At 48.4% G+C, this 24,345-nt stretch overlaps 1 protein-coding gene and 1 pseudogene across 1 annotated transcript in view; one reads left to right on the top strand and one right to left on the bottom strand.

Annotated features, from left to right (window-relative positions):
• Nucleotides 1-8,592, bottom strand: part of YWHAG (tyrosine 3-monooxygenase/tryptophan 5-monooxygenase activation protein gamma) — a 32,449-nt gene extending 23,857 nt beyond the window's left edge. The window contains exon 1 of the mRNA XM_023218722.1: nucleotides 8,267-8,592. Coding sequence (XP_023074490.1) covers nucleotides 8,267-8,353 — 87 coding nt within the window. The 5' untranslated portion in view covers nucleotides 8,354-8,592. The remainder of the gene's footprint in view (nucleotides 1-8,266) is intronic.
• Nucleotides 8,593-10,335: 1,743 nt separating this feature from the next.
• On the top strand, nucleotides 10,336-13,761 carry LOC111547019 (annotated as a pseudogene).
• Nucleotides 13,762-24,345: the final 10,584 nt, after the last annotated feature.

Here is a 24,345-nt window from a genome sequence, read left to right as displayed (position 1 = left end):
GAAAAGAAAAGAAAAGAAAAGAAAAGAAAAGAAAAGAAAAGAAAAGAGAAAAGAAAAGAGAAGAGAAAAGATCAGATCATCAAGTTAAACCATCTGAAATCAGGGACCATCTATACGCTCATCAATATTATTTACAAATGTAAATTTGGAAACAGCCTAAATACTAAGTAAAACAAAATCAAATTATGATATATCCACAGGATTATTCAGCTACTGAAAATAATGACAGAGTATCACTGAAATGATGTCAAGTGAAAAAGGCAAGGTGCAAAAGAATATAAACTGCAGAAAAAGACACGATGGAAATATCCCTGCATGTGAATCATTATGGTGATTCTTGTCATTTTCCCCCGAAATTTCTAGCATCCTAAAGGCCACCAACATTTTTGTCTTCAGTAGTCAATCCCATTGTTGACAGCCTTCCAAAGACTACAGACTCCCTTAAACAGGCATGGCATTCCAAAATCCAAGATACTCTAGAATATTCCTTCCCTACTCCCTTGTCCCCACTAGCTTTCCTCGCCTTGGAAGGCCCTTTTTTGTCGCTCATATTCTCCTCTCCTGTTCATTCTTCTTGCCTTTCTGGGTAGGGTCATTTTTTTCAACCTACTAGGAAAAATAATGTCTAGTCTTAACCTCTGTTACACAGACGTAAGACCCAATGTGACGGTTTGAAAATAATAACATCTATTCTCTATAGCAGGGGTCCCCAACGGGTCTGTGGCCTGTCAGGAACCTGGCTGCAGAGCAGGAAGTCTGTCACTCCCCACTGCTCGAATTACCTGAGCTCTGCCTCCTGTCAGATCAGCGGTGGCATTAGATTCTCAAAGGAGTACCAACCCTACTGTGAACCGCACACGTGAGGGACGTAGGCCGCACTCCTTATGAGAATCTGATGCCTGATCATCTGTCACTGTCTCCCATCACCCCTAGATGGGACCATCTAATTGTAGAACAAGCTCAGGGCTCCCACTGATTCTACATTACGGTGAGTTCTGTAATTATTTCATTACATACCACAATGTAGCAATAATAAAGTGCACAATAAATGCAATGTGCTTGATTCATCCCCAAACCATCCCCCTACCCCTCGCCCCCAACCAGTCCATGGAAAAACTGTCTTCCATGAAACGGATCCCTGGTGCCAAAAAGGTTGGGGACCACTGCTCTATAGCCTACCCAGGCCAGCCAGGTCTTCACATTAAAAGATAGTGCCAATGAGTATGGGGTTACCTGCATGGCTACTAACTATGCTGCACCTCCACTGCAAAGACATGCTCACTGCTTCATGTTAGATTGCTACAAAAGGAATCTGTACAGAGAGAGTCAAAAATTCAAGCTGATTTCTACATTCTTAAAGAACCAGCCCCAGAGGCATTTTGTTTCCCAGATCTGGGTTTTTAAAACATGGTAGCTTAAGAGTCATGAGAAATTTCTTTCAGACAGCTCAAGAAATGTAAGTCATCTCTATGGCTTCAAAAGAAACCTGGCTTTTTAAAGCCTTCCCCCCTCACTCGCTTAGCCATTCCTCACTTCCCTGCCCACGGCAGCTGCTCTTCATACTCAGCTTGCAGCAGGTTGGGGGTGGATCAGTGACTCCTCTTCAGCTACTGTCATTACATGTTCAGCTGGCCACTGTTGTCACTGTCATACTCCCAGCTCGGACACCCCTACTCAGAGGAAAGCTGGGTACCTGGGTCCTACTCACCAAGATGGGCTTTATCTCTCCAAAGACAGGTACCTTTCCAAAGGTTAAGAAGCCCAAGAGTTTATTTGGAATAATTTTATTGTTACGTTAAAAAAATCTTATTAAATTGCTATATATGTAAGAACACTCTCTTTCCTATTCGCAACCAAAACTATTTTTTTTTTTTTTTTTGGAGATGGAGTCTCGCACTGTCACCCAGGTGCACTGTCACCAGGTGCAGTGGTGTGATCTCGGCTCACTGCAACCTCTGCCTCCTGGATTCAAGTGATTCTCCTATCTCAGCCTCCCGAGTAGCTGGGATTACAGGCACACACCACCATGCCCAGCTAATTTTTGTATTTTTAGAAGAGATGGGGTTTCACCATGTTGACCAGGCTGGTCTTGACCTCAAGAGATCAACCCACCTTGACCTCCCAAAGTGCTGGTATTACAGGTGTGAGCCACTGCATCCGGCCCACAACCAAAACTTAATGCCATGCAGCACATATTAGTAGTATTCAACTCAGGTAAAGAAAAATCTATTTCTGTAGGACACACGCTTAACAAGTGAAATGCTGGCAGCAATTTAACTAAGACCTCACCAGTTCTTCAAACAGAAAGAAAAGACTCACGCACATGGTCTTTTAAGATTTACAATTTTTATTTTTTCTACAAAATCATGGTAGCAAACCAATTATTTATAACTATTTACCTTAAAATTAAAGCTTTCTTTTGGGATTTTTTTTTTTTTTTCCCCGAGATGGAGTCTTGCTCTGTCACCAAGGCTGGAGTGCAATGGTACAATCTCAACTCCCTGCAACCTCCGCCTCCCAGGTTCAAGTAATTCTCCAGCCTCAGCCTCCCAAGTGGCTGGGATTACAGGTGAGCGCCACCATGCCCAGCCAATTTTTTGTATTTTTAGTAGAGACAAGTTTCATCATGTTGGTCAGGCTGGTTTCGAACTCCTGACCTCACAATCAGCCCGCCTTGGCCTCCCAAAAGTGTGGGGATTACAGGCGTGAGCCACCGTGCCCGACCCAGGGAATTTTTTTTTTTTTTTTTTGAGACGGAGTCTCGCTCTGTCGCCCGGGCTGGAGTGCAGTGGCCGGACCTCAGCTCACTGCAAGCTCCGCCTCCCATGTCCACGCCATTCTCCTGCCTCAGCCTCCCGAGTAGCTGGGACTACAGGCGCCCGCCACCTCGCCCGGCTAGTTTTTTGTATTTTTTAGTAGAGACGGGGTTTCACCATGTTAGCCAGGATGGTTTCGATATCCTGACCTCGTGATCCACCCTTCTCGGCCTCCCAAAGTGCTGGGATTACAGGCTTGAGCCACCGCGCCCGGCCCCCAGGGAATTTTTTAAATCAGTTTTCGTGTAACTAAATTTCTACCACTCGAAGTCATAAATTCATTTAGCAAAATATCAAAATTTTCAAGGTTTCTACAAATGACAATTTTAAGTAAAATAACATGGTTTGGTAGTTAAGCAAAATGATAGCTGACACCTAAAATGGAATTTGGGGAAGATACAGAAAAATGATTCTGAGAAGTGAGGCCAGAAGGCAGCTGGTATTTGGTAGTCTTTGTAGAAAGGCAACATTTAGCTGCTTTATAATTATAGACTGGGCTGGGTGTGGTGGTTCACACCTGTAATCCCAGCACTTTGGGAGGCCAAGATGGGCAGACTGCTTGAGTCCAGGAGCTCAAGACCAGCCTGGACAACATGGCAACACCCCGTCTCCACAAAAAAAAATACAAAAAATTAGTCGGGTGTGGTGGCACGCACCTGTAGTCCCAACTACTTGCGTGGCTGGGGCTGGAGGATCACTCACAGGTGGAGGCTGCAGTGAGCCATGCTCCAGCCTGGGTGACAGATTGAGACCTTGTCTCAAAAAAACAAACAAAACCAAGCAATCAAACGTACACATAATTATAGACTGGAATATCTGGTAAAACCCTAAATAGCTCTAAAAAGAAGGCAAAGAGAAGATCATGTTTTATATCATTTAAAAGTGGTATTTCCCTTTGACTACTGAACACAGAAAGTGGTCCTTGAGGCTGGGCACGGTGACTCACGCCTGTAATCCCAGCACTTTGGGAGGCCGAGGTGGGTGGATCACCTGAGGTCAGGAGTTCAAGCCCAGCCTGGACAACATGATGAAACCCTGTCACTACTAAAAATACAAAAATTAACTGGCCGTGGTGACTGATGTGTGCCTGTAATCCCAGCTACTTGGGAGGCTGAGGCAGGAGAATCACTTGAACTTGGGAGGTGGAGGTTGCAGTGAGCCCAGATATCACACCACTGCCCACTGCACTCCAGCATGGGTGACAGCAAGACTCTCTCAAAAAAAGAAAAAAAAAAAAAGGTTAGGACCGGTGATCTTGGCAGTGGGCAAAGAAGGGAAAAGTAATGGTACTTTTCCCATCCAGCTGCTGACAGTCACAACGTACTGAATGTCTTGGGCTGGTGTTCCATCAGTTGACAGCCTCAAGCTGCAGGAGCTCCCCAGTCTCAGTCTCGCATCCTGCTCATTAGGAAACCACCACCACACAGGCAGCAAATCACTGATAATAAAGCCAGCCTTGGGGCTGAAAACGAGTCACAAGAACACCAGCAAAATTTCCATAATCCCCAAAGAGGTAATGATTTGCTCAGATTTCAAGTAAATTGTTCTTATTTATTTGGGTGAACATTATACGGTGTTCAAGTTCCTTAACTTTTTAAGTGGGAATACAGTACAAACTTAACTAAAGCTAATTCCCTTTTTTCAGTTCAGAGGCTTGTAAACGTAGACAAAGGGATAGACAATTATCGCTGGCTGTGAGCTGTTGTGGGCACTCCATTATCGACACATTCCTGAATCCGTAATAGCGTGCTGAATTCCAGCCAGCTGTAGGCCAGACCAGCATCACTTTTTAAAAGTAACCACTTTCTCCTTTCTTGAACATAGGTGATGGCTGCACTGAATGTACCCAATGCCACTCAACTGCACATCTGAAATGTGATGTGACTGTGTTAAAGTTATGTTATGCAACTTCTACCTCGATAAAAACACAACGTTCTCTCCACTCTTTTCAATAATTTAGAGAGTGGCTTAATAAATAAGGCTTCCCTGAAAATAAGAGATGAACTCCTACCCAAGGCCTGCAGTTTAATCCAGGACTGCAATGAGGATGAACATTTAGCGCCATGTTGAATCTCAGTAGAATTCAAAAGACACATAGGAGATTTCCAAAACAATCAGAAAAAGCACTTAATATCTGCTTCAGTTACTGTGAAGGCTAACACATGAATAGCAAGCTGTATGATCTGTATTCTTTCCACCCTCAAGAAGAGAACAATTCAAGCCACATGACTCAGAATAATGGTTGGCAGAACTCCACCTCTGAAGAGTCTACAGAGGTACCATTACTCCATTAGTGATAATGGCTATTGATCTCCTGGAAAAGCTGGGCGGGGGGGGGGGGGGGGGGGGGGGGGGGGGTGGTGGCTAGGGAATGGAATATTTAAGATAGTAAGAATTTGAAAGTCTACTGATCCCACTAGGAAGATTTAGAAAAATTACGATAGCCTTTTGCTACCTTTGCCCCCACCACCCCTCATTGAATTAAACTGCTTAACCCAGTAACTTCAACAAAATTAGTAGCCCTGAACCTTTTCTCCCCCTGAGGCAAGTACCAGTAGCCTACTTAAAATATTAACTTCTCAAGAGACTATTAAAAGTCAAAGGACAAGACAGTATTGTCTAATACATAGGATACATTAGGTATTCACTCTCCTTCAATACAAGACTAAACATGTGTCTTAAAAGACCTAACATTCCTCTTTCCTCCTTTTCAAAATACTGGATAATACAGTATTTCTGTCCTGGTTGCCCACATAGAACTATCATTCTGCACAGATTCCAATAGTGTTAGCACTAGGATAATTTCATTAAACTCAAGTAAATTTTAATCCATCAACAGGATGATTTCGGCCTTAAAAGAGAGCTCACTTGAGTGGTAAGACTGGGTTCTTTCTCTGCAGTTTCCAAATTCTCCATGATGACTTTTATAAACAGGAAGAAAATTTCTTAGGTAGTTGCCATTTGGGAACACCTACTACATTTCTTATTGAATCCGCACAACTTTTCAAGTACTGTCCCATCTTACAGATGAGGAAAATGAGGGACAGAGCCTATTTCCTTAAAGTCACAGGAAACAGAGTTGAAAAAAGGTTTTTATTTTACAAACTGTTCTTTCCTCTATACTGTGAAGGCGCAGAAGCACAAATCTAATAAAAAACAAACTTCCCAAATCTCGATTTAAAAGGTTTTGGAACTGGTTCTCATTCCCTAACAGTAACTGAAAATGACTCAGTAGAAAGTCATCATGTTTTTAAGGTTTTTATTAAAACCTGCCAAATTAATTATCTGAAATAAACACAAGTATACATCTCATCTCTGCACTATTATCATAAACTATATTCTTGTTTAAAATTTCTACTTGTATTCCATAAAATATATTATCGTTTAAAATTTCTACTTTTATTCCATCATTGCCCAGTATTTTAAATAAGTGAGATGAATGTTTAAAAATATTAAAAAAGCATCTTATAAACTTTTGTGAGAAAGCTAGCAATAGGGTGAACAAGGCCTAGCTAGAGGTCACGAATTTGCATGTTTAAGGGTAAATGAAATCCTTATTTTTTGGACTAATTCTTATCTGGTGGAATATGAAGTGCTCGATTCCACCTGGCTTATCGGCTAATTTCTGCATTACCTTGGATAAATGCCATTTGCACACTCCCTACCAGCCCTTAGGTGCAATGCAGCCTCTGTGTCATTGTGTGTGACATCACTTGGTTGCTATAGATATAGGTGCGAGGTCACTCGCTTTCCTGTGGAACTAGAAATACGGAAAAATTAGAAGAGTCTAAATTAAATAACACGAACTGAAGATATTTCCAATACTGATACTCATTAGAAGTGCAACTTACATCATTTGAACATTAAAACCTTGTAAGACAGCCACTGTGGCCACAGCAGTATTCCGAATTTCAGAACCGGTTCTCTTCTTTAATAAGGCAAAAACCTTTCTTTGTTAAAATACCTGGTTTAAATGTAAAGGTATCAGCATTGTCCTCTTTTGAGAACCAGTAAAGTTATTCAAGAATTGATCTGTAATATCAATAATGCTTCATTTAAAAGATGTAACATGCAAGGTACACTCCAGCATCCACTTCACAATGGAGATGCATTTGAAAACCTTTGTTACATAAGGCACGAAATTAAATATTAAGATAGTGGGGGCCCGAAACCATTAATTTTCTACCTTTCATTTCATGATGTTCAATACTTCCCCCTCCTCTAATATCAAACTGGTTGACAGCCCATTAGATAAACGTGGTGTCACTGACAAAATGGTGCAATACAGGGAGGAAATCTGCAACCCAGACAAAATGCGACAACTGGAGATCAGTATTCTCTTTTCATCAGCATGAAGATGTACTCGCTTAAAAAAAAAAAAAAAAAAAGCCTCAGATGCATCTAACGACCAAAAATTTTTAAAAAGACTTTTTCCCCTTTAAAATAACTCCTCCCAGCCTCCACCCAGTCTAGGCTCTCTGCAATATGACAAATGCAGAATCTTCTGGAATGACTTGATACTGCCTCTCACCACCGCTTTGTTTGCACTATCAGATCAGACAGCATATTTTTTCCCCCAACTTATAGGAATTTCACAGACGCGTGCCTGTATTCAAAAAAGAAACGGCATATGTCACACGGATCGAACCAGTCAGCTACATTCACCACCTTTTATTTTACAGGCAATACCTACCCTTTTCAATACAAAAACATTAGGGAATAAAATGGAGATGACATGTTGAAAACGATCAATGAAAACGCTAGGGAGACAAACGTTCCCCCTTCCTAAAAGCCGGAGGACTTGCTTTGGGGGAATGGAGAAAGAAGAGCCTTTTGTTAAGAAAAACGTGAGCAAGGTGGTTTCGATTTTGCGCCACGGAGCTCAGGTTTTCAGGAGACCCTATACGATGTTTCTGGGAAGATTCTCAGGGATCTGTCGGGACAGACAGTGGGGAAGATTTGGGGGGGGGGGCTGGGGAGGTGGAAAACCGGGAGACCTGCTGAGTGAATGGGAAAGGCGCCGCCCAGACACCAGGGAGAGAAAGAGGAACCGCATCCATGCGGTCCCCCGCCCCCACGCCCAGGCTGGGAGGAGGGTGGAAGTGGGGCACAAAGGATGCGCACGGCTCCCCGCTCGGATCCCCTGTACCCCTAGAGCCGCTGGGACCGAAGACCCCGCTCCCAAGTCCAGCCCCGCGGGACCCCGCCCCGCCCCGCGACCGCGCCGGGCCAGAGAGGCCGCGCCGCGGGGCCCTGGGGACGCCGAGGAGAGGCCGCGTCACAGCCCATGTTCCTGTCGGCTCTGGGGACCCTCACCAGACCCCCTCAGTGAGCGAGACGGGGCGGTCACCCCGCCATCGCGACAGGGCGACGAAGCCCCGGGCATTCCACGCCAAGGACCGCGTCTTCGGAGGGGCAGGGAGCGGCGGGGGAGGGGAGGAGACACTCACGTTCTTCATGGCCGCGGCCATGTCGTCGTAGCGCTCCGCCTGCTCGGCCAGCCGGGCTTTCTGCACCAGTTGCTCGCGGTCCACCATCTTCGCGGGGCTGGGTCTGGCCGGAGAAGGAGGAGGACACTGGGGCGGCCTGAAGGGCTTGGAGGGCGCGATTGGAGCCCAAGTGCCAGAGAGGACCGACCCACGGAACGAGCGGCTGAGGCGGCGGCTGCGCGGAGGAGGCGGCTGGAGCTGCGACCGCGGGACCGGGAGAGAGGCGGCTGCGGCTGCTGTGCGTGCCACGGACGGACAACCCCCTGCGGCCCCGCCCACGCCGCATGACGCAGGCAGGCCCCGCCCGCCCATCCGCAAGCCCCGCCCAGGCCCCGCCCGGGCCCGGCCGCGGCTAGAACTCCCCGCTCCCAAACTCGGCTCACCGCGCGTCTTCCGGGCACCCCGTCCTTTCCCACTGCGCCCCCACTCTCCCCTTTATTCACTTCACTCCCCAGTTCCCTCACCCCAGCTTCTCCAGACGCCCCCTTATCCCTCTCCCTTCAGCCCCCCGCCCCGCCAGGCCTCCGACGCATGGACCCCTGGGAGTTGTAGTGTAACCTGCCGTGGGCTGAGGCGTTGAGAAGACCGAGGACAAAGGGGCGGTCAAGACTACAACTCCCAGCGGAGGTAGTGCGCAGGCGCAGGAGGACTGGGGGTGTTTCGAATCCCGAGGCCGCTGGGGACCCCTGGCGGGGATCAGGGCTGCATCAGTCCCTGCGAGTGCTGATTCACCGCCCCGCCCCATATTCTCCGGGAAGTTACGAGAGGAGGGGGCAGGGGCCTCTGTCCTAGACCCTGTTTCCGAGATCACGTAGCAGGTCGTGGTGGGGGAAGAACAGGAGGCGCGTCCATTGTAGATCCAGACTCTCAATGTGGTGCCTGCCCGCGGGATGGCTGAATTAAGGGGCCAGACTCTGGGGACTGTCACCTCCTCCCCCTACGAGCTTACACTAACCCCCTACCCCACCTTGAGACTCTTGGGCCTGACTAGGTGAAAACAAGGACGAACGACAAATACCGGCTGGCTACCCTGGTTGGTTTCCAGAAAGGATGCAGCTGTCTGCTGGCTGACCCTGGAGAACCCCTTCTTCCTCTCCAGGGTGGAGTGCTAAAGATTCAGTTCAGCTACCAGGAGCCTACTCCACGCCTTAATGGGCTGTGTCTAGGGCTTGGTTGTCCAGCCCTTCTCTCTCCTCCTAGGCATACATACCTATTGAGGTCACGCTGATATATTCTTGTTCATATTATTCCATGTAGCTTAGAGATAGCATAGGTTTTTTTGCTTTGTTTTGTTTTTTGTAGAGACGAGGGTCTAGCTTTGTTGCCCATGCTAGTCTCGAACTCCTGGGCTTGAGCGATCCTCACGCCTCGGCTTCCCAAAGTGCTGGGATTACAGACATGAGCCACCATGCCTGTAGGCCCCATAGTTTTGACTGCACATTTTATTTACTTTATGTATTCAACAATTATCTATGAGAAGCTACTGTGTTCCAAGCCCTATTCTAAGCCACAAGGTACATTAGTGAACAAAACAGAAAAAATCACTGCCCAAGAAAATAGGCAAGATATGTACAGTATGCTAGAAGTCAATAAGAAGTGAGCTTTGAGGTTGCAGTGAGCTGAGATCGCGCCACTGCACGCCAGCGTGGGTGACAGAGCGAGACTCTATCTCAAAAAAAAAAAAAAGGAAGTGAGCTTTGGCCAGTCCTGGTGACTCACACCTGTAATCCTAACACTTTGGGAGGCTGAAGCGGGTGGATCATCTGAGGTCAGGAGTTCGAGACCAGCCTGGCTAATGTGGCGAAACCCCATCTCTACTAAAAATACAAAAATTAGCTGAGCACCTGTAATCCCAGCTGCTGGGGAGGCTGAGGCAGGAGAACGCTTGAACCTGGGAGGCGGGGGTTGCAGTGAGCTGAGATGGTGCCATTGCACTCCAGCCTGGGCAACAAGAGCGAAAATCCATATATAAAAAAAAAAATGTGAGCTTTGCAGACACTGCTGCCGCCAGGAGTACTCTACTGCTGGCCATGGTCAATCCCACCGTGTTCTTTGACATTACGGGCAAGCCCTCGGGCTGCGTCTCCTTCAAGGTTAGGGGCCTGGAAACCAAGAAGCCAAGAAGTGACCTCTCTAAACCGTAAAGCCATGTTAACATATCAGAGCTGTTAGCAGACAAGGTTCTAAAGACAGCAGAAAACTTTCGTTTTCTGAGCACTGGAGAGAAAGGATTTGATTATGGGTTGCTACTCTCTCTTTTTTTTTTTTTTGAGATGAAGTCTCGCTCTGTAGCCCAGGCTGGAGTGTAGTGGAGCAATCTCGGCTCACTGCAATCTCTGCCTCCCGGGTTCAAGCGATTCTCCTGCCTCAGTCTCTTGAGTACCTGGGATTACAGGCACACACCACCACGCCCGGCTAATTTTTGTGTTTTTAGTAGAGATGGTGTTTCACCATATTGCTCAGGCTGGTGTCGAACTCCTGACTTCATGATCCGCCCACCTCAGCCTCCCAAAGTGCTGGGATTACAGGCGTGAGCCACCGCGCCCGGCAAGGGTTCCTACTTACACAGAATTATTCCAGGGATTATGTGTCAGGGTGGTGACTTCACACACCATAATGGCACTGGTGGCAAGTCCATCTATGGGGAGAAATTCGATGACGAGAACCTCATCCTGAAGCATACAGATTCTGGCATCTTGCCCATGGCAGATGCTGGACCCAACACAAACACTTCCCAGTTTTTCATCTGCACTGCCAAGACTGAGTGGTTAGATGGCAAGCATGGTGGTCTTTGGTGAGGCGAAAGCAAGTATGAATATTGTGGAGGCCATGGAGCGCTTTGGGTCCAGGAATGGCAAGACCAGCAAGAAGATCACTATTGCTATGGCCGGGTGCGGTGGCTCACTCCTGTAATCCTAGCACTTTGGGAGGCCGAGGCAGGCAGATCACTTGAGGTCCGGAGTTTGAGACCAGCCTGGCCAACATGGTGAAATTCCGTCTCTACTAAAAATACAAAAATTAGTTGGGCGTGGTGGCAGGTGCCTGTAGTCCCAGCTACTCCAGAGGCTGACGCAGGAGAATCACTGGAACTTGGGAGGCAGAGATTGCAGTGAGCTAGAGATTGCACCACTGCACTCCAGCCTGGGCGACAACAGCGAAACTCCACCTAAAAAAAAAAAAAACACCATTGCTGACTATGAACAACTCTAATAAATTTGACTTGTGTTTTATCTTAACCACCAGACCATTTCTTCAGTAGCTCAGGAGAGCACCTATCCACCCCATTTGCTCCCAGTATCCTATCGTCTTTGTGCTCTTGCTACAGTTCCATTTGGGTCCCTTGTTTGTTTGTTTTGAGATGGAGTCTCGCTCTGTTGCCCAGGCTGGAGTGCAGTGGCCGGATCTCGGCTCACTGCAAGCTCCGCCTCCTGGGTTTACGCCGTTCTCCTGCCTCAGCTTCCCGACTAGCTGGGACTACAGGCGCCTGCCACCTCGCCCGGCTAGTTTTTTTTTTTTTTTTTGTATTTTTTAGTAGAGGCGGGGTTTCACCGTGTTAGCCAGGATGGTCTCAATCTCCTGACCTCGTAATCCGCCCGTCTCGGCCTCCCAAAGTGCTGGGATTACAGGCTTGAGCCACCGCGCCCAGCCTGGGTCCCATGTTTTTCTTATTCCCTTCCACGTCTGGTTGAATTGCAGAGATAAGGTGGTGACTATGAAATAAAAACTAAATAACAACAAAAAAAATCAGTAAGAAGTGAAAAATAAAATAGGAAACATGAAGTGTGGATGAGAATCTGGAATGAAAGAGTTTCCGTGGGGGAATATTGCAGGCTCTATGCCAGATGCTGGAGGACCCCTGTCCTCAAGGAATTCAGAGTGTGTTAAGCACTGTAAATATTTTGTTTAAAAAATAACTTCTTTCAGGCTGCATAGGAAGAGGTTCTGAAAAACTTCTCCAGGGAGTTTGGTAACATTTCCAACCCAGCCTTTAAAGGATTGTAGGATTTGAGAGCAGGCAGAGGCACAGGTAGCAAGACTCAAAGGCAAGTTCCTCCCTGATTTATTTATTTATGTACTTATTTTTTAGTGGTGGGGATCTCACTGTGTAGCCCAGGCTGGAGTACAGTGGTAGAATCATAGCTCGCTGTAGCCTCCAATTTCTGGGCTCAAGTGATCCTCCCACCTCAGCCTCCTGAGTAGCGGGGACTACAGGCATGTACCACCACACCCAGCTCCCCTGAAATATTTATTGATGGGCAAATAATCTGATGTATCTGGTGTCTAGGTGATGGGTAAGGGGCTGGGGATAGAGTCACGGGCCAGAATATGAGGGGTACTGAATGGGAGCCCCAGGAGTTAAATTTGTATTCTAAAATTAACTGGAAGCCTGTGAAGAGATTTTAACAGTGGCAGAAAATGATCAGCTTCAGGTTTTGTCTTCTTCATCATCACCTTGGCTGCTCAGTGCTTAGCACAGTAACTGACACATGATAAATACATGGAGAGAGCATAGGAAATAAGTAAATGAATATGGCCGGGTGCAGTGGCTCACGCCTGTAATCCTAGCACTTTGGGAGGCCGAGGTGGGCGCATCACCTGAGGTCAGGAGTTTGAGACCAGCCTGGCCAACGTGGTGAAACCTTGTCTCTACTAAAAATACAAAAATTAGCCAAGTGTGGTGACACGTGCCTGTAGTCTCAGCTACTCGGGAGGCTAAGGCAGGAGAATCGCTTGAACCCAGGAGGTGGAGGTTGCAGTGAGCCAAGATTGTGCCACTGCACTCCAGCCTGGGTGACAGAGCGAGACCGTGTCTCAAAAAAGAAAAAAAAAAAAGAAGAAATGAATGTGGCTATAGTCCTAGCTACTCAGGAGGCCAAGGCAGGAAGATTACTTGAGGCCAAGAGTTCGAGACTAGCCTGGGCAACATAGCAATACCTCATTTCTACAAAAAAAAATTTAAACATTAGCTGGGCATGGTCATTCCAGCTATTTGGGGGGGCTGAGGTGGGAAGATTGCTTGAACCCAGGAGTTGGAGGCTGCAGTGAGCAGTGATCACACCACTGTACTCCAGTCTGGGCAACACAGCAAGACCCTGTCTCTAAAAATTTTAAAAAAAATGAAAATAATGATTTTAAAAAATGGAAAGAAAGAAATGAATGAGGGAAGAAAGGAGTGTGCTTTGGGGAGACTGTACTGGCAGGAGGTGGATGAGATGGACTGAGTGGGGAGAGAGTCTAGAAATAGTTTTCTCCCCCTCCTCCAACATAAGATCTGGCCCGGACCCTCTTCTTACCACACCACCCAGCAAAATGCGATCCTGCTGCTGAATAAACCCTCCCACTTCCTTCTGTCTCTTGCATCAGTGTTCGCCAAGTCATTTCTCTTCCTTTCTCTTCCTCCCTGCAGGGCAGGCCTGAGCTCCTCTGGCCCCGGCATCACTAGTCCATGGGAATGAGCCCTGACCGCCAACCTGGGTTGCACACATGTGGCTTAAACGGGTCCATGATTCAGGACCAGATGTGAAATCTCAGGAACTTCCTGGCCCATTTCAGGCTACCTCTCTGACCTCTCCACCTCAGTTCCTTCCCCCAACAGTCTAATGCACAAAGGGAAAGAAAAAAAAAAAAACCAGCTCAGGCCAAATCTGTTTGGGAAAAAGAAAAATAAAGCAGATGCAAAGAAAATGATGTTTCACAGCCAAACAGGAATGACATCCGCAGCCTCCACACGGAGCCTCCCCTCTGATGGTGCAGGGGAGAGTTGGCCGTGCCTTCCTTTCCCTTCTGATTTTGCAAGGCTCTAGGCTTCCAGCTGCAGCTGCCCACAGGTCCTGGCTGTTTAGAGGGCGGCTTCGGAGGCATGACGACATCACAAAGAGCAAATGGCTTCAGATCCTGGCCTCCTCCTCCACTGCCTGGTGGTGCAGAAAGAAACCTGGGACAAGGACGTTAAGAGCTAGCATTCTGGCTTCTGCCTGGCCCCTAGCTCTGCATGCCAGACCTGTCCCTTCTCTGGGTCTAATTTCCCATCTTGAAAATGTGAAATCAAACTAAAGGAGCACTAAGTGCCCCACCCAGCTGTGATGAGTCATAGTTCTAGATTCAGCATGTTCTTCTTCTGAAATGGAAGCTACTGGCATTCTTTTTTTTTTTTTTTTTTAAGACGGAGTTTCGCTCTTGTTGCCCAGGCTAGAGTGCAGTAGAGTGATCTCAGCTTACCACAACCTCCGCCTCCCGGGTTCAAGCAATTCTTGTGCCTCAGCCTTCCGATTAGCTGGGATTACAGGCATGCTCCACCATGCCTGGCTAATTTTTGTATTTTTAGTAGAGACGGGGTTTCACCATGTTGGCCAGGCTGGTCTTGAACTCCTGACCTCAAGTGATCCACCTGCCTCGGCCTCCTAAAGTGCTGGGATTACAGATGTGAGCCACCGTGCCTGGCCACTACTGGCATTCTTTAGCTGTGGAAATGGGGAGTCCAGGAAATCTGTGCCTGCAGACCTGGGAGACAGTTGAGGCCCTAGGGTGGAAAAGCTCAGAATCATCTCTGGGTTTTTTTAGGCGGAGTCTTGTTCTGTCACCCAGGCTGGAGTGCAGTGGCATGATTCTGGCTCACTGTAACCTCTCCCTCCCGGGGTTCAAGTGATTTTTCTGCCTCAGCTTCCTGAGTAGCTGGGATTACAGGTGCATACCACCATGCCTGGCTTATTTTTGTACTTTTAGTAGAGATAGGGTTTCACCATGTTGGCCAGGCTGATCTCGAACTCCTGACCTCAGGTGATCCACCTGCCTCGGCTTTCCAAAGTACTGGGATTACAGGTGTGAGCCACTGCACCCAGCCTCATCCCTGTTTTTTAAGACAAGGGAGCGGAGACACAGAGAGGCTGTGTGATCAGCCAAAAGTCACACAGCCTCTCTGTGTCTCAGCTAACAGAGCCTGAATTCAAACCCAGGCAGACCTCCTAGACTCTCAGCAGCAAAGGCACCGTTTCCTGTCCAGGATCTACCCTCCTTGGCATCTGCTCAGGAAAGGAGTGACTAACCTGACCGAAGGACACCCTCCATCCCCTTCTCCAGTGCTGGAGGATATGACATTTTAAATGCATCCTCTCCGGCTGGGTTGGTGGACACGCAGGCCAGCCAGGGACATGATTGTCCTGCTGTTTCTGTGCAGTCATAAATCCCTGCAGCCCCATCCCCTGGCTTCTGGCTTCCTCCTGCGACTGGAAAGCTCCCTGATTAGTGCAGAGGCAGCAGCAGCAGCATCTTCTGAAACCAAGCAGCAATGCTCCCCGCCCTGTCCTTTGGGAACACTTCCCCGTCACTGCCTTAGCAGGCTGTCCTGCAGCAGGGACAAAGAATGACAGGAAATCTCTGCAGCCTGCCTCTCCTTCTGACGATCTCAGGCCAGTGGAGGAGGCATGAGCCCGGGAGGCAGGACCCACAGGTTGAAGCCCTAACTTTGCCATTAATCTTGCTGGGTGACTTTGGGCAAATCAATTTGCCTCTCTGGGTCTCAGATTGTGCATCTATAAAATAGAGGAACCAGGTGGATGCTTCTTAAGATCTTCCAGTTTACAGCAACAGCTTTTCAACTAATGGCCCCATCTCAGTGTCTTTCCATTCTCTCCAGTGAAAGATCCAAAATATCTTTTTTTTTTTCTTCTGAGATAGGGTCACGCTCTATCGTCCAGGCTGAACTGCAGTGGTGCCATCATAGCTCACCACAGCGTTGACCTCCTAGGCTCAGATGATCCTTCCACCTTAGCCTTCAGAGCAGTTGGGAATACAGGCTCACACCACCACACCCGGTAGAAAAAAATGTCTACTTTTTTTTTGTAGAGATAGGGTCTACGTTTAGTTGTCCAAGCAGGTCCCAAATTCCTGGGCTCAAGCAATCCTCCTGCCTCAACCTCCCAAAGTGCTGGAATTACAGATATGAGTCACCACACCTGGGCAGCCTGGGCTTTTTCTTTTCTTTTCCTTCTTTCTTTCTTTTTTTTCTTTTTTTGAGACGGAGTTTCGCTCTTGTTGCCCAGGCTGGAGTGCAATGGCACGATCTCAGCTCACCGTAACCTCCACCTCCTGGGTTCAAGCAATTCTCTTGCCTCAGTCTCCTGAGTAGAAGGGACTACAGTCATGTGCCACCACTCCCAGCTAATTTTCTATTTTTAGTAGAGACAGGGTTTCTCCATGTTGGTCAGGCTGGTCTCGAACTCCCGACCTCAGGTGATCCGCCCGCCTTGGCCTCCTAAAGTGCTGGGATTACAGGCGTGAGCCACTGTGCCTGGCCCAGTCTGGGCTTTTTCAAAAGCTGTTCCTTGTGCTGAAAACTCCTTCTATGCCCAGCCCCATTAGACCCATACCTCCTCATCTTCACTCAGACACTGAGTTGAACTAACCACTCTCTCCTTGGTCCTCATGGGCTCTCCTGCCATGTTCTCTAGAGAAAAGCCCAGACCACCATATTGCACTCAGATGTGTATGAGTCTGTCTTCTCTGAGGTCATATTTCTCAAAGACATGGACTCAATCTGAGCCATCTCTGATCTCCAAGCCTAGCATGAAGCAGGTGCTCGGCGAAGTTGTGTTCAATGAAAGAGACTCTCTGCTTTAAGAAGGGAATCAGGCCAGGTGTTGTGACTCACACCTGTAACCCCATAACCCCAGCACTTTGGGAGGCTGAGGTGGGAGGATCACATGACCCCAGGAGTTGGAGGCTGCAGTGAGCTATGATGGCGCCACTGCACTCCAGTCTAGGCAACACAGTGAGACGCTATCTCAAAAAATAAAAAGATAGGCCGGGCGCGGTGGCTCAAGCTTGTAATCCCAGCACTTTGGGAGGCCGAGATGGGCGGATCACGAGGTCAGGAAATCGAGACCATCCTGGCTAACACGGTGAAACCCCGTCTCTACTAAAAAATACAAAAAAAACCTAGCCGGGCGAGGTGGCGGGCGCCTGTAGTCCCAGCTACTCGGAGGCTGAGGCAGGAGAATGGCGTAAACCCGGGAGGCGGAGCTTGCAGTGAGCTGAGAACCGGCCACTGCACTCCAGCCCAGGCGACAGAGCGAGACTCCGTCTCAAATAAATAAATAAATAAATAAATAAATAAATAATTAAAAAGATAAAAAATAATTGTTTTTAAAGCAGGCCAGGTGCAGTGCCTCATGCCTGTAATCCCATCACTTTGGGAGGCCAAGATGGGTGGATCACCTTGGCTTCAAGAAAATCTTGGCCAACATGATGAAACCCTGTCTCTACTAAAATACAAAAGTTAGCCAGGAATGGTGGTACACGTCTGTAATCTCAGCTACTTGGGGAGGCTGAGGTTAGAGAATTGCTGGAACCCGGGAGGCAAAGGTTGCTGTGAGCCAAGATTGTGCTGCTATACTCCAGCCTGGGAGACAGAGAGAGACTCTGTCTAAAAAAAAAAAAAAAAAAAAAGTATCCCACCAAGGGAATATGTATCACCACGAAAAAAATGGGCCACTGTCTCAAAGAGACAAGTATTCTCAAGAGGGAGAAGAGCCTGGGCTGCAATTTTCTCCCGAAACCCAGCTGTGTGAACTTAGGTCAAGTACTTTACCAATCCAGAGCTTGGGTTCTCCAACTGAATCTTAAAGAGAAAACTGTACCATGCCCTTTGAATCAAACTGTGAAATGAACAGCAGTATTCTTCGACTTCATAGAAGAATCTGGAGTGTTTTGGTACTTGGAATACCAACAGAAGACAAATGACTTGTGGGGGACCCACAGTGACGGGGATGGTGGCAGCCTGTGGTTTTTCGCGTGTGTGTGTGTGTACGCGCTTATGTGTGTGTATTGACACAGAGTCTCCCTTTGTCACTCAGGCTGGAGTGCAATGGTGTGATCATGGCTCACTGCAGCCCTCAACCTCCCAAGTTCAAGCGATCCTCCCACCTCAGCCTCCCAAGTAGCTGGGACTACAGGTGCCCACCACCACACCCAACTAATTTTTTTTTTTTTTTTTTTTTTTTTAGAGACAGTGTCTCGCTGTGTTGCCTAGGCTGGTCTCAAACTCCTGACCTCAAACAATCCTCCCACTTCAGCCTCCCAAAGTACTAGGATTACAGGTGTGAGCCACCACTGATGGCTGTTTTTGTGTTTTTAGAGGACTCCAAGTGGAGAGAGCCCATCAATTTCAGCTTAGTTCAAGGAAGTGATTTCTCCATCAGCTGGAGCTGTCCAGCAATGGCGGGGGAGTCAGGGGGCAGAGACCACTGCTCATGGGTGATGCTGAGCACTGGTCCTCAGCCTAGGTGTGCATCACAGTCCCCCAACACTCTGAGGAAGCTGATCTAGAATAGGCCCCAGACCCCACCTAGACATAGTGGATCAGTCTCCAGTGCTGAAAGGTCTGAGGATCTGTATGCTTTCAAATCTCTCTGAGGGTTTATGCACCACCAGTGGTCTGAAAGAGGCCAGCCTGGGTTGCCTGAAAAGGAAGGAAAACAGCCAGGAAGGGTCCCGGGAGCTGGCTGGAAGGGGTACAGGAGCTGGCATTTTCTGGTATTGGCCGTTCTGCCAAGTCTGCCCAGCACTAATGCTTCCAGAGTGCAAATCCCACTTGGTCATGTAATAGGAACACCAGTGCTGACGCAGCAGGCAGACAGGAGCCCAGGCTGCACCAGGGCAGGAAGTAGGCACAGACATTCATCCCCAACTCCTTGCTCTGAGCCTGGGGACAGGCAGGGGCAAAAGACACCATCTCCACCTCCAGCTTCCAGCACAGTCAAGATGACTCAGGGGCGTGGACCCTGCAGTGCCTTCTAGGTTTCAGAGCCAGCCAGATGCCCTTCCTGTCTTCCTGGAGTTTGGGATTGTTAAGTTGGAAGGGACTGCAGTGGGACTCTAGTTTGTCCAGGATAGAAATCTTGTATACAGCTCTCCATCTCCTTGTTCTCAGCCCTTCCTAGCACACCTCCAGCCACAGGCAATTTACCATTCCCCGAGGTCACCTTTCCACTATGGGACAGCTCTCACATTCCCAGAACCTTCTGCCCGTGCTTTCTTATTCTACCCTCTGGGATTAAAAGAAAAAAAATACAGGCTGGGCACGGTGGCTCACGCCTGTAATCCCAGCACTTTGGGAGGCCAAGGTGGGAGGATTGCTTGAGCTCAGGAGTTCAAGACCAGCCTGGGAAACATGGTGAAACCCCATGTCTACCAAAAATACAAAAAATTAGCTGGGTGTGATGATGCACGATTGTGGTCTCAGCTACTCGGGAGGCTGGGGTAGGAGGATGGCTTGAGCCTGGGAGGCAGAGGTTGCAGTGAGCTGAGATCATGCCACTCCACTCCAGCCTGGGTGACAGAGTGAGGCTCCATCAAAAAAAAAAGAAAGAAAAGAAAAAGGATAACTTTCCTTCTCCCTAACAGCTTTTTAAATTTAAAAAAAAATGCCGGGCGCGGTGGCTCAAGCGTGTAATCCCAGCACTTTGGGAGGCCGAGACGGGCGGATCACGAGGTCAGGAGATCGAGACCATCCTGGCTAACCTGGTGAAACCCCGTCTCTACTAAAAAATACAAAAAACTAGCCGGGCGTGGTGGCGGGCGCCTGTAGTCCCAGCTACTTGGGAGGCTGAGGCAGGAGAATGGCGTAAACCCGGGAGGCGGAGCTTGCAGTGAGCTGAGATCCGGCCACTGCACTCCAGCCTGGGTGACAGAGCGAGACTCCGTCTAAAAAAAAAAAAATTTTTAACTTGTAGTAGAGGTGAGATCTGACTATGTTGTCCAGGCTTAAGTGCAGTGGTAGGATCATAGCTCACTGCAGCCTCCAACTCCTGGGCTCAAGTGATCCTCCTACCTCAGCTTCCTGAGTAGCTGGGACTACAGGCGCCACCATGACCAGTTAACCTGTTTTGTGTAGGGGTGAGGATCTCGCTATGTTGCCCAGACTGGTCGCAAACTCCTGGCCTCAAGTGATCCTCCCCACCTTGGCCTCCCAAAGTGCTGGGATTAAAGGCATGAGCCTCCACTCCCAGCTTCCAGCAGCTTTTTTTTTTTCCTTTTTTTTTTTTTTTTGAGACAGAGTTTCATTCTGTTGCCAGACTGGAGTGCAGTGGCCCAATCTCAGCTCACTGCAACCTCCACCCCTCGGATTCAAGCAATTCTCCTGCCTTAGCCTCCCGGGTAGCTGGGGACTACAAGCACGCACCACCACGCCCAGGTAATTTTTGCATTTTTAGTAGAGATGGGGTTTCACCATGTTGGCCAGGATAGTCTCGATCTCCCAACCTCGTGATCTGCCCGCCTCGGCCTCCCAAAGTGCTGGGATTACAGGCATGAGCCACCACGCCCAGCCCAGCAGCTCTTAACGATGACACCAAACACAAAAATTAGCCGGGCATGGTGGCACGCGCCTATAGTCCCAGCTACTTGGGAGGCTGAGGCAGGAGAATCTCTTGAACTAGGGAGGCGAAGGTTGCAGTGAGCTGAGATTGCACCACTGCACTCCAGTCTGGGCGCCGGATAGAGACTCCGCATCAATAAATCAATCGATCAATCATGACACCAGAATATGTGAAGACCTTTGTCCCCACATTGGACACTCTCCAGGAGTGGAGAGTAGGTTTTCACCAAGTGCTTCTCTCCATCCATAATGCCTGTTGTGCAATGGAAATGGAAAGATGACCAACAACATCGATGGCCACGACATGGGGTGCTAGGCTCTTGACACCACCCCCTTTGAGAAATATAGCCCAGAGCATTACATAAGGCCAAAGAGCACCTTAGGACAAGTGAAGGTTTGGCCTCCAGCCCCAGGGCTAGCACCCTCAACCTAGGGGTGGTCTACATAAAAGGCTGCCTTGGGGCCGGGCGCAATGGCTCACGCCTGTAATCCCAACACTTTGGGAGGCTGAGGCGGGTGGATCACAAGGTCAAGAGATCGAGACCATTGTGGCCAACATGGTGAAACCCTGTCTCTACTAAAAATACAAAAATTAGCTGGGTGTGGTGATGCACGCCTGTAGTCCCAGCTACTTGGGAGGCTGGGGCAGGAGAATCGCTTGAACCTAGGAGATGGAGATTTCAGTGAGCCCAGAGCATGCCACTGCACACCAGCCTGGGCAACAGAGCGAGACTAAGTCTCAAAAAAAAAAAAAAAAAAAAAAAAAGGCTACTTTAGGCTCTGTAATTAATGCTCTATCCTCCCCTGTCCCTGCCTCGGTCCCCAACACTCAGACGGTGGGGAAAGGCCAATAAGTAAGAAGAAACAGGGGAGCAAATGTGTGCCCCCAGACCCCACTGGACAGTAGGGTTATGAAGTAATCTGTCCACGTCCCACAGCCAGTCAGTGGAGTCGCTGGGTTGTAAACCTGGCTCTTGTGTTTCCTGTTCCCTATCCCACCATCCAGAAGCACCAGCTCAGTGGAGGGAATTTTTTCTTTTTCTTTTCTCTTCTTTTTTTTTTTTTCCAGACGGAATCTCTGTCACCCAGGCTGGAGTGCAGAGGCACAATCTTGGCTCACTGCAACCTCCACCTGTCAGGTTCAAGCTATTCTCCTGCCTCAGCCTCCTGAGTAGCTGGGATCACGGGTGCCCACCAACATGCCCAGTTAATTTTGTGTTTTTAGTAGAGACAGGGTTTCACCATGTTGGTCAGGCTGTCTCGAACTCTTGACCTCAGGTGATCCACCCGCCCCCGCCTCCCAAAGTGCTGGGATTACAGGTGTGAGCCACTGCGCTTTGCCAGCTGGATTTATTTCTAATCCCGTCTATCAGAGGATGTAGAGGAAGGTAGGTAGGTGAGGGAGGGGACCGAGGGAAGAAGCAAATGACTTGCCCCATCATGGGAATGAGAAAGAGTGTAGTCTCTGCAAGAGTCAGAGTCAAGGCTCCACTGGCGGGCGAAGTTGGAGGGAGTGCAGTTGCCAGGTGGACTGCCCAAGACTGTGGCCATCCATGCTGGATTCAGGAGCCAGGACAGCAAATAGAACCCTAGAGGCCTGGTTCCAACAATGACTTGCTAAATAACCTTAAAGCAATCACTTCTCTTCTGTGGATCTTTGTCTTTACTTTGTTAAATGAGGAACCAGTGATCCATCAGCTCAAAACAAGCCACTTGAGTTAATATGAAAACATTTACATTTTCTTGCCTTTGCCAAAGTTATCTGAACTCCAGCTATCTTGTGCAGATCAGAAGTGCTTGATGACAGTGGCTCACACCTGTAATCCCAGCACTTTGGGAGGCTGAGTCAGATGGATTACTTGAGGTCAGGAGTTCAAGACCAGCCTGGCCAACATGGTGAAACCGCGTCTCTACTAAAAAAAAAAAAATACAAAAATGGGCCGGGTGCGGTGACTCACGCCTGTAATCCCAGCACTTTGGGAGGCCAAAGCAGGCAGATCACAAGGTCAGGAGATGGAGACCATCCTGGCTAACACGATGAAACCCCATCTCTACTAAAAATACAAACAATTAGCCAGGTGTGGTGGCAGGTGCCTGCAGTCCCAGCTACTCAGGAGGCTGAGGCAGGAGAATGGCGTGAACCCAGGAGGCAGAGCTTGCAGTGAGCTGAGATTGCACCACTGCACTCCAGCCTGGGTGACAGAACGAGATTCCGTCTCAAAAAAACAAACAAACAAAAAAATATATATATGTGTGTGTGTATATATATATATATACACACACACACAAAAATGGGCCTGGTACGGTGGCTCATGCCTGTCATCCTAGCACTTTGGGAGGCCAAGGTGGGTGGATGAGACCAGCCTGACTAACATGGAGAAACCCTTTCTCTACTAAAAATACAAAATTAGCCGGGTGTAGTGATACATGCCTGTAATTCCAGCTATTCGTGAGGCTGAGGCAGGAGAATCGCCTGAACCTAAGAGGTAGAGGTTGCAGTGAGCCAAGATCGCGTCATTGCACTCCAGCCTGGGTAACAAGAGTAAAACTCCACCTCAAAAAAAAGAAACAAAAATTAGCCAAGCGTGGTGGTGTGCGCCTGTAATCCCAGTTACTCAGGAGGCTGAGGCAGGAGAATTGCTTGAACCCAGGAGGTGGAGGTAGCAGTGAGCCAAGATTGTGCCGCTGCACTCCAGCCTCGGTGACAGAGCTAGACTCCATCTCGAAAAAAAAAAAAATTAAGTGTTCAATGAGCCATGCACAGTGGCATGTGCCTGTAGTCCCAGGTATTTGAGAAGCTGAGGCAGGAGGATTGCTTGAGCTTGGGAGTTCAAGACCAGCCTGGGCAACATACTAAGATCCCATTTCATAGAAAATGCATACATACATACATAAAGAGGGTGCGATGGCATCATGGGGATTTTCTAGGTTCTGGGACTGGGGGACGGTAAGATAAAAGGTTCTGAGAAGCAAAACCTGAAGACAGACTAGCTGAACTAGCTGTTGACCTTCTTTTCTTTTCTTTTCTTTTCTTTTCTTTTCTTTTTTTGAGACAGAATCTTGCTCTGTTGCTCAGGCTGGAGTGCAGCAGCGCAATCTGGGCTCACTGCAAACTCTGCCTCCATCTCAAAAAAAAAAAAAAAAAGATTTGGAGTCCTGGCTGGGCACAGTGGCTGACAATTATAAACCAAACACTACGGGAGGCCAAGGTGGGAAGATTTCTTGAGTCCAGGAGTTGGAGACCAGCCTGGGCAACAGAGTGAGACCCTGTCTGTATAAAATAAAAAATTCAAAACATTAGCCAAGTGTGGTGAGCCGCACTTGTAATCCCCGCTGCTCGGGAGGCTAAGGCAGGGGGATTGCTTGAGCCTGGGAGTTGGAGGCTGCAGTGAGCTGTGATTGCACCACTGCACTCCAGCCTGGGTGACAGAGCAAGACCCAATCTCTTAAGGAAAAAAAAGCAAAAAAGATTTGGAGACAACTGTTTTGAACAGTAAATTAATGGTCAGATGAAGAAGGGAGGAGCTGATATTGCTGGTGGCTGTGGGCAATAGGAAGACTATATTAGGCCGGGAGATGCCTGGGATGGTTTAAATGCAGGAGCCTAGAGAGAGTGAGGCTGGAGGGTTAGGGGTGGAGGTGGGAGGGACATGTGGATAACTGGAAA

This window comes from Piliocolobus tephrosceles, chromosome 8, assembly GCF_002776525.5.
Source record: "Piliocolobus tephrosceles isolate RC106 chromosome 8, ASM277652v3, whole genome shotgun sequence".
In the NCBI taxonomy this organism is placed as follows: domain Eukaryota; kingdom Metazoa; phylum Chordata; class Mammalia; order Primates; family Cercopithecidae; genus Piliocolobus; species Piliocolobus tephrosceles.
The sequence above is the reverse complement of the archived record's forward strand: the minus strand, read 5'-3'. Positions and strand labels throughout refer to the sequence as shown.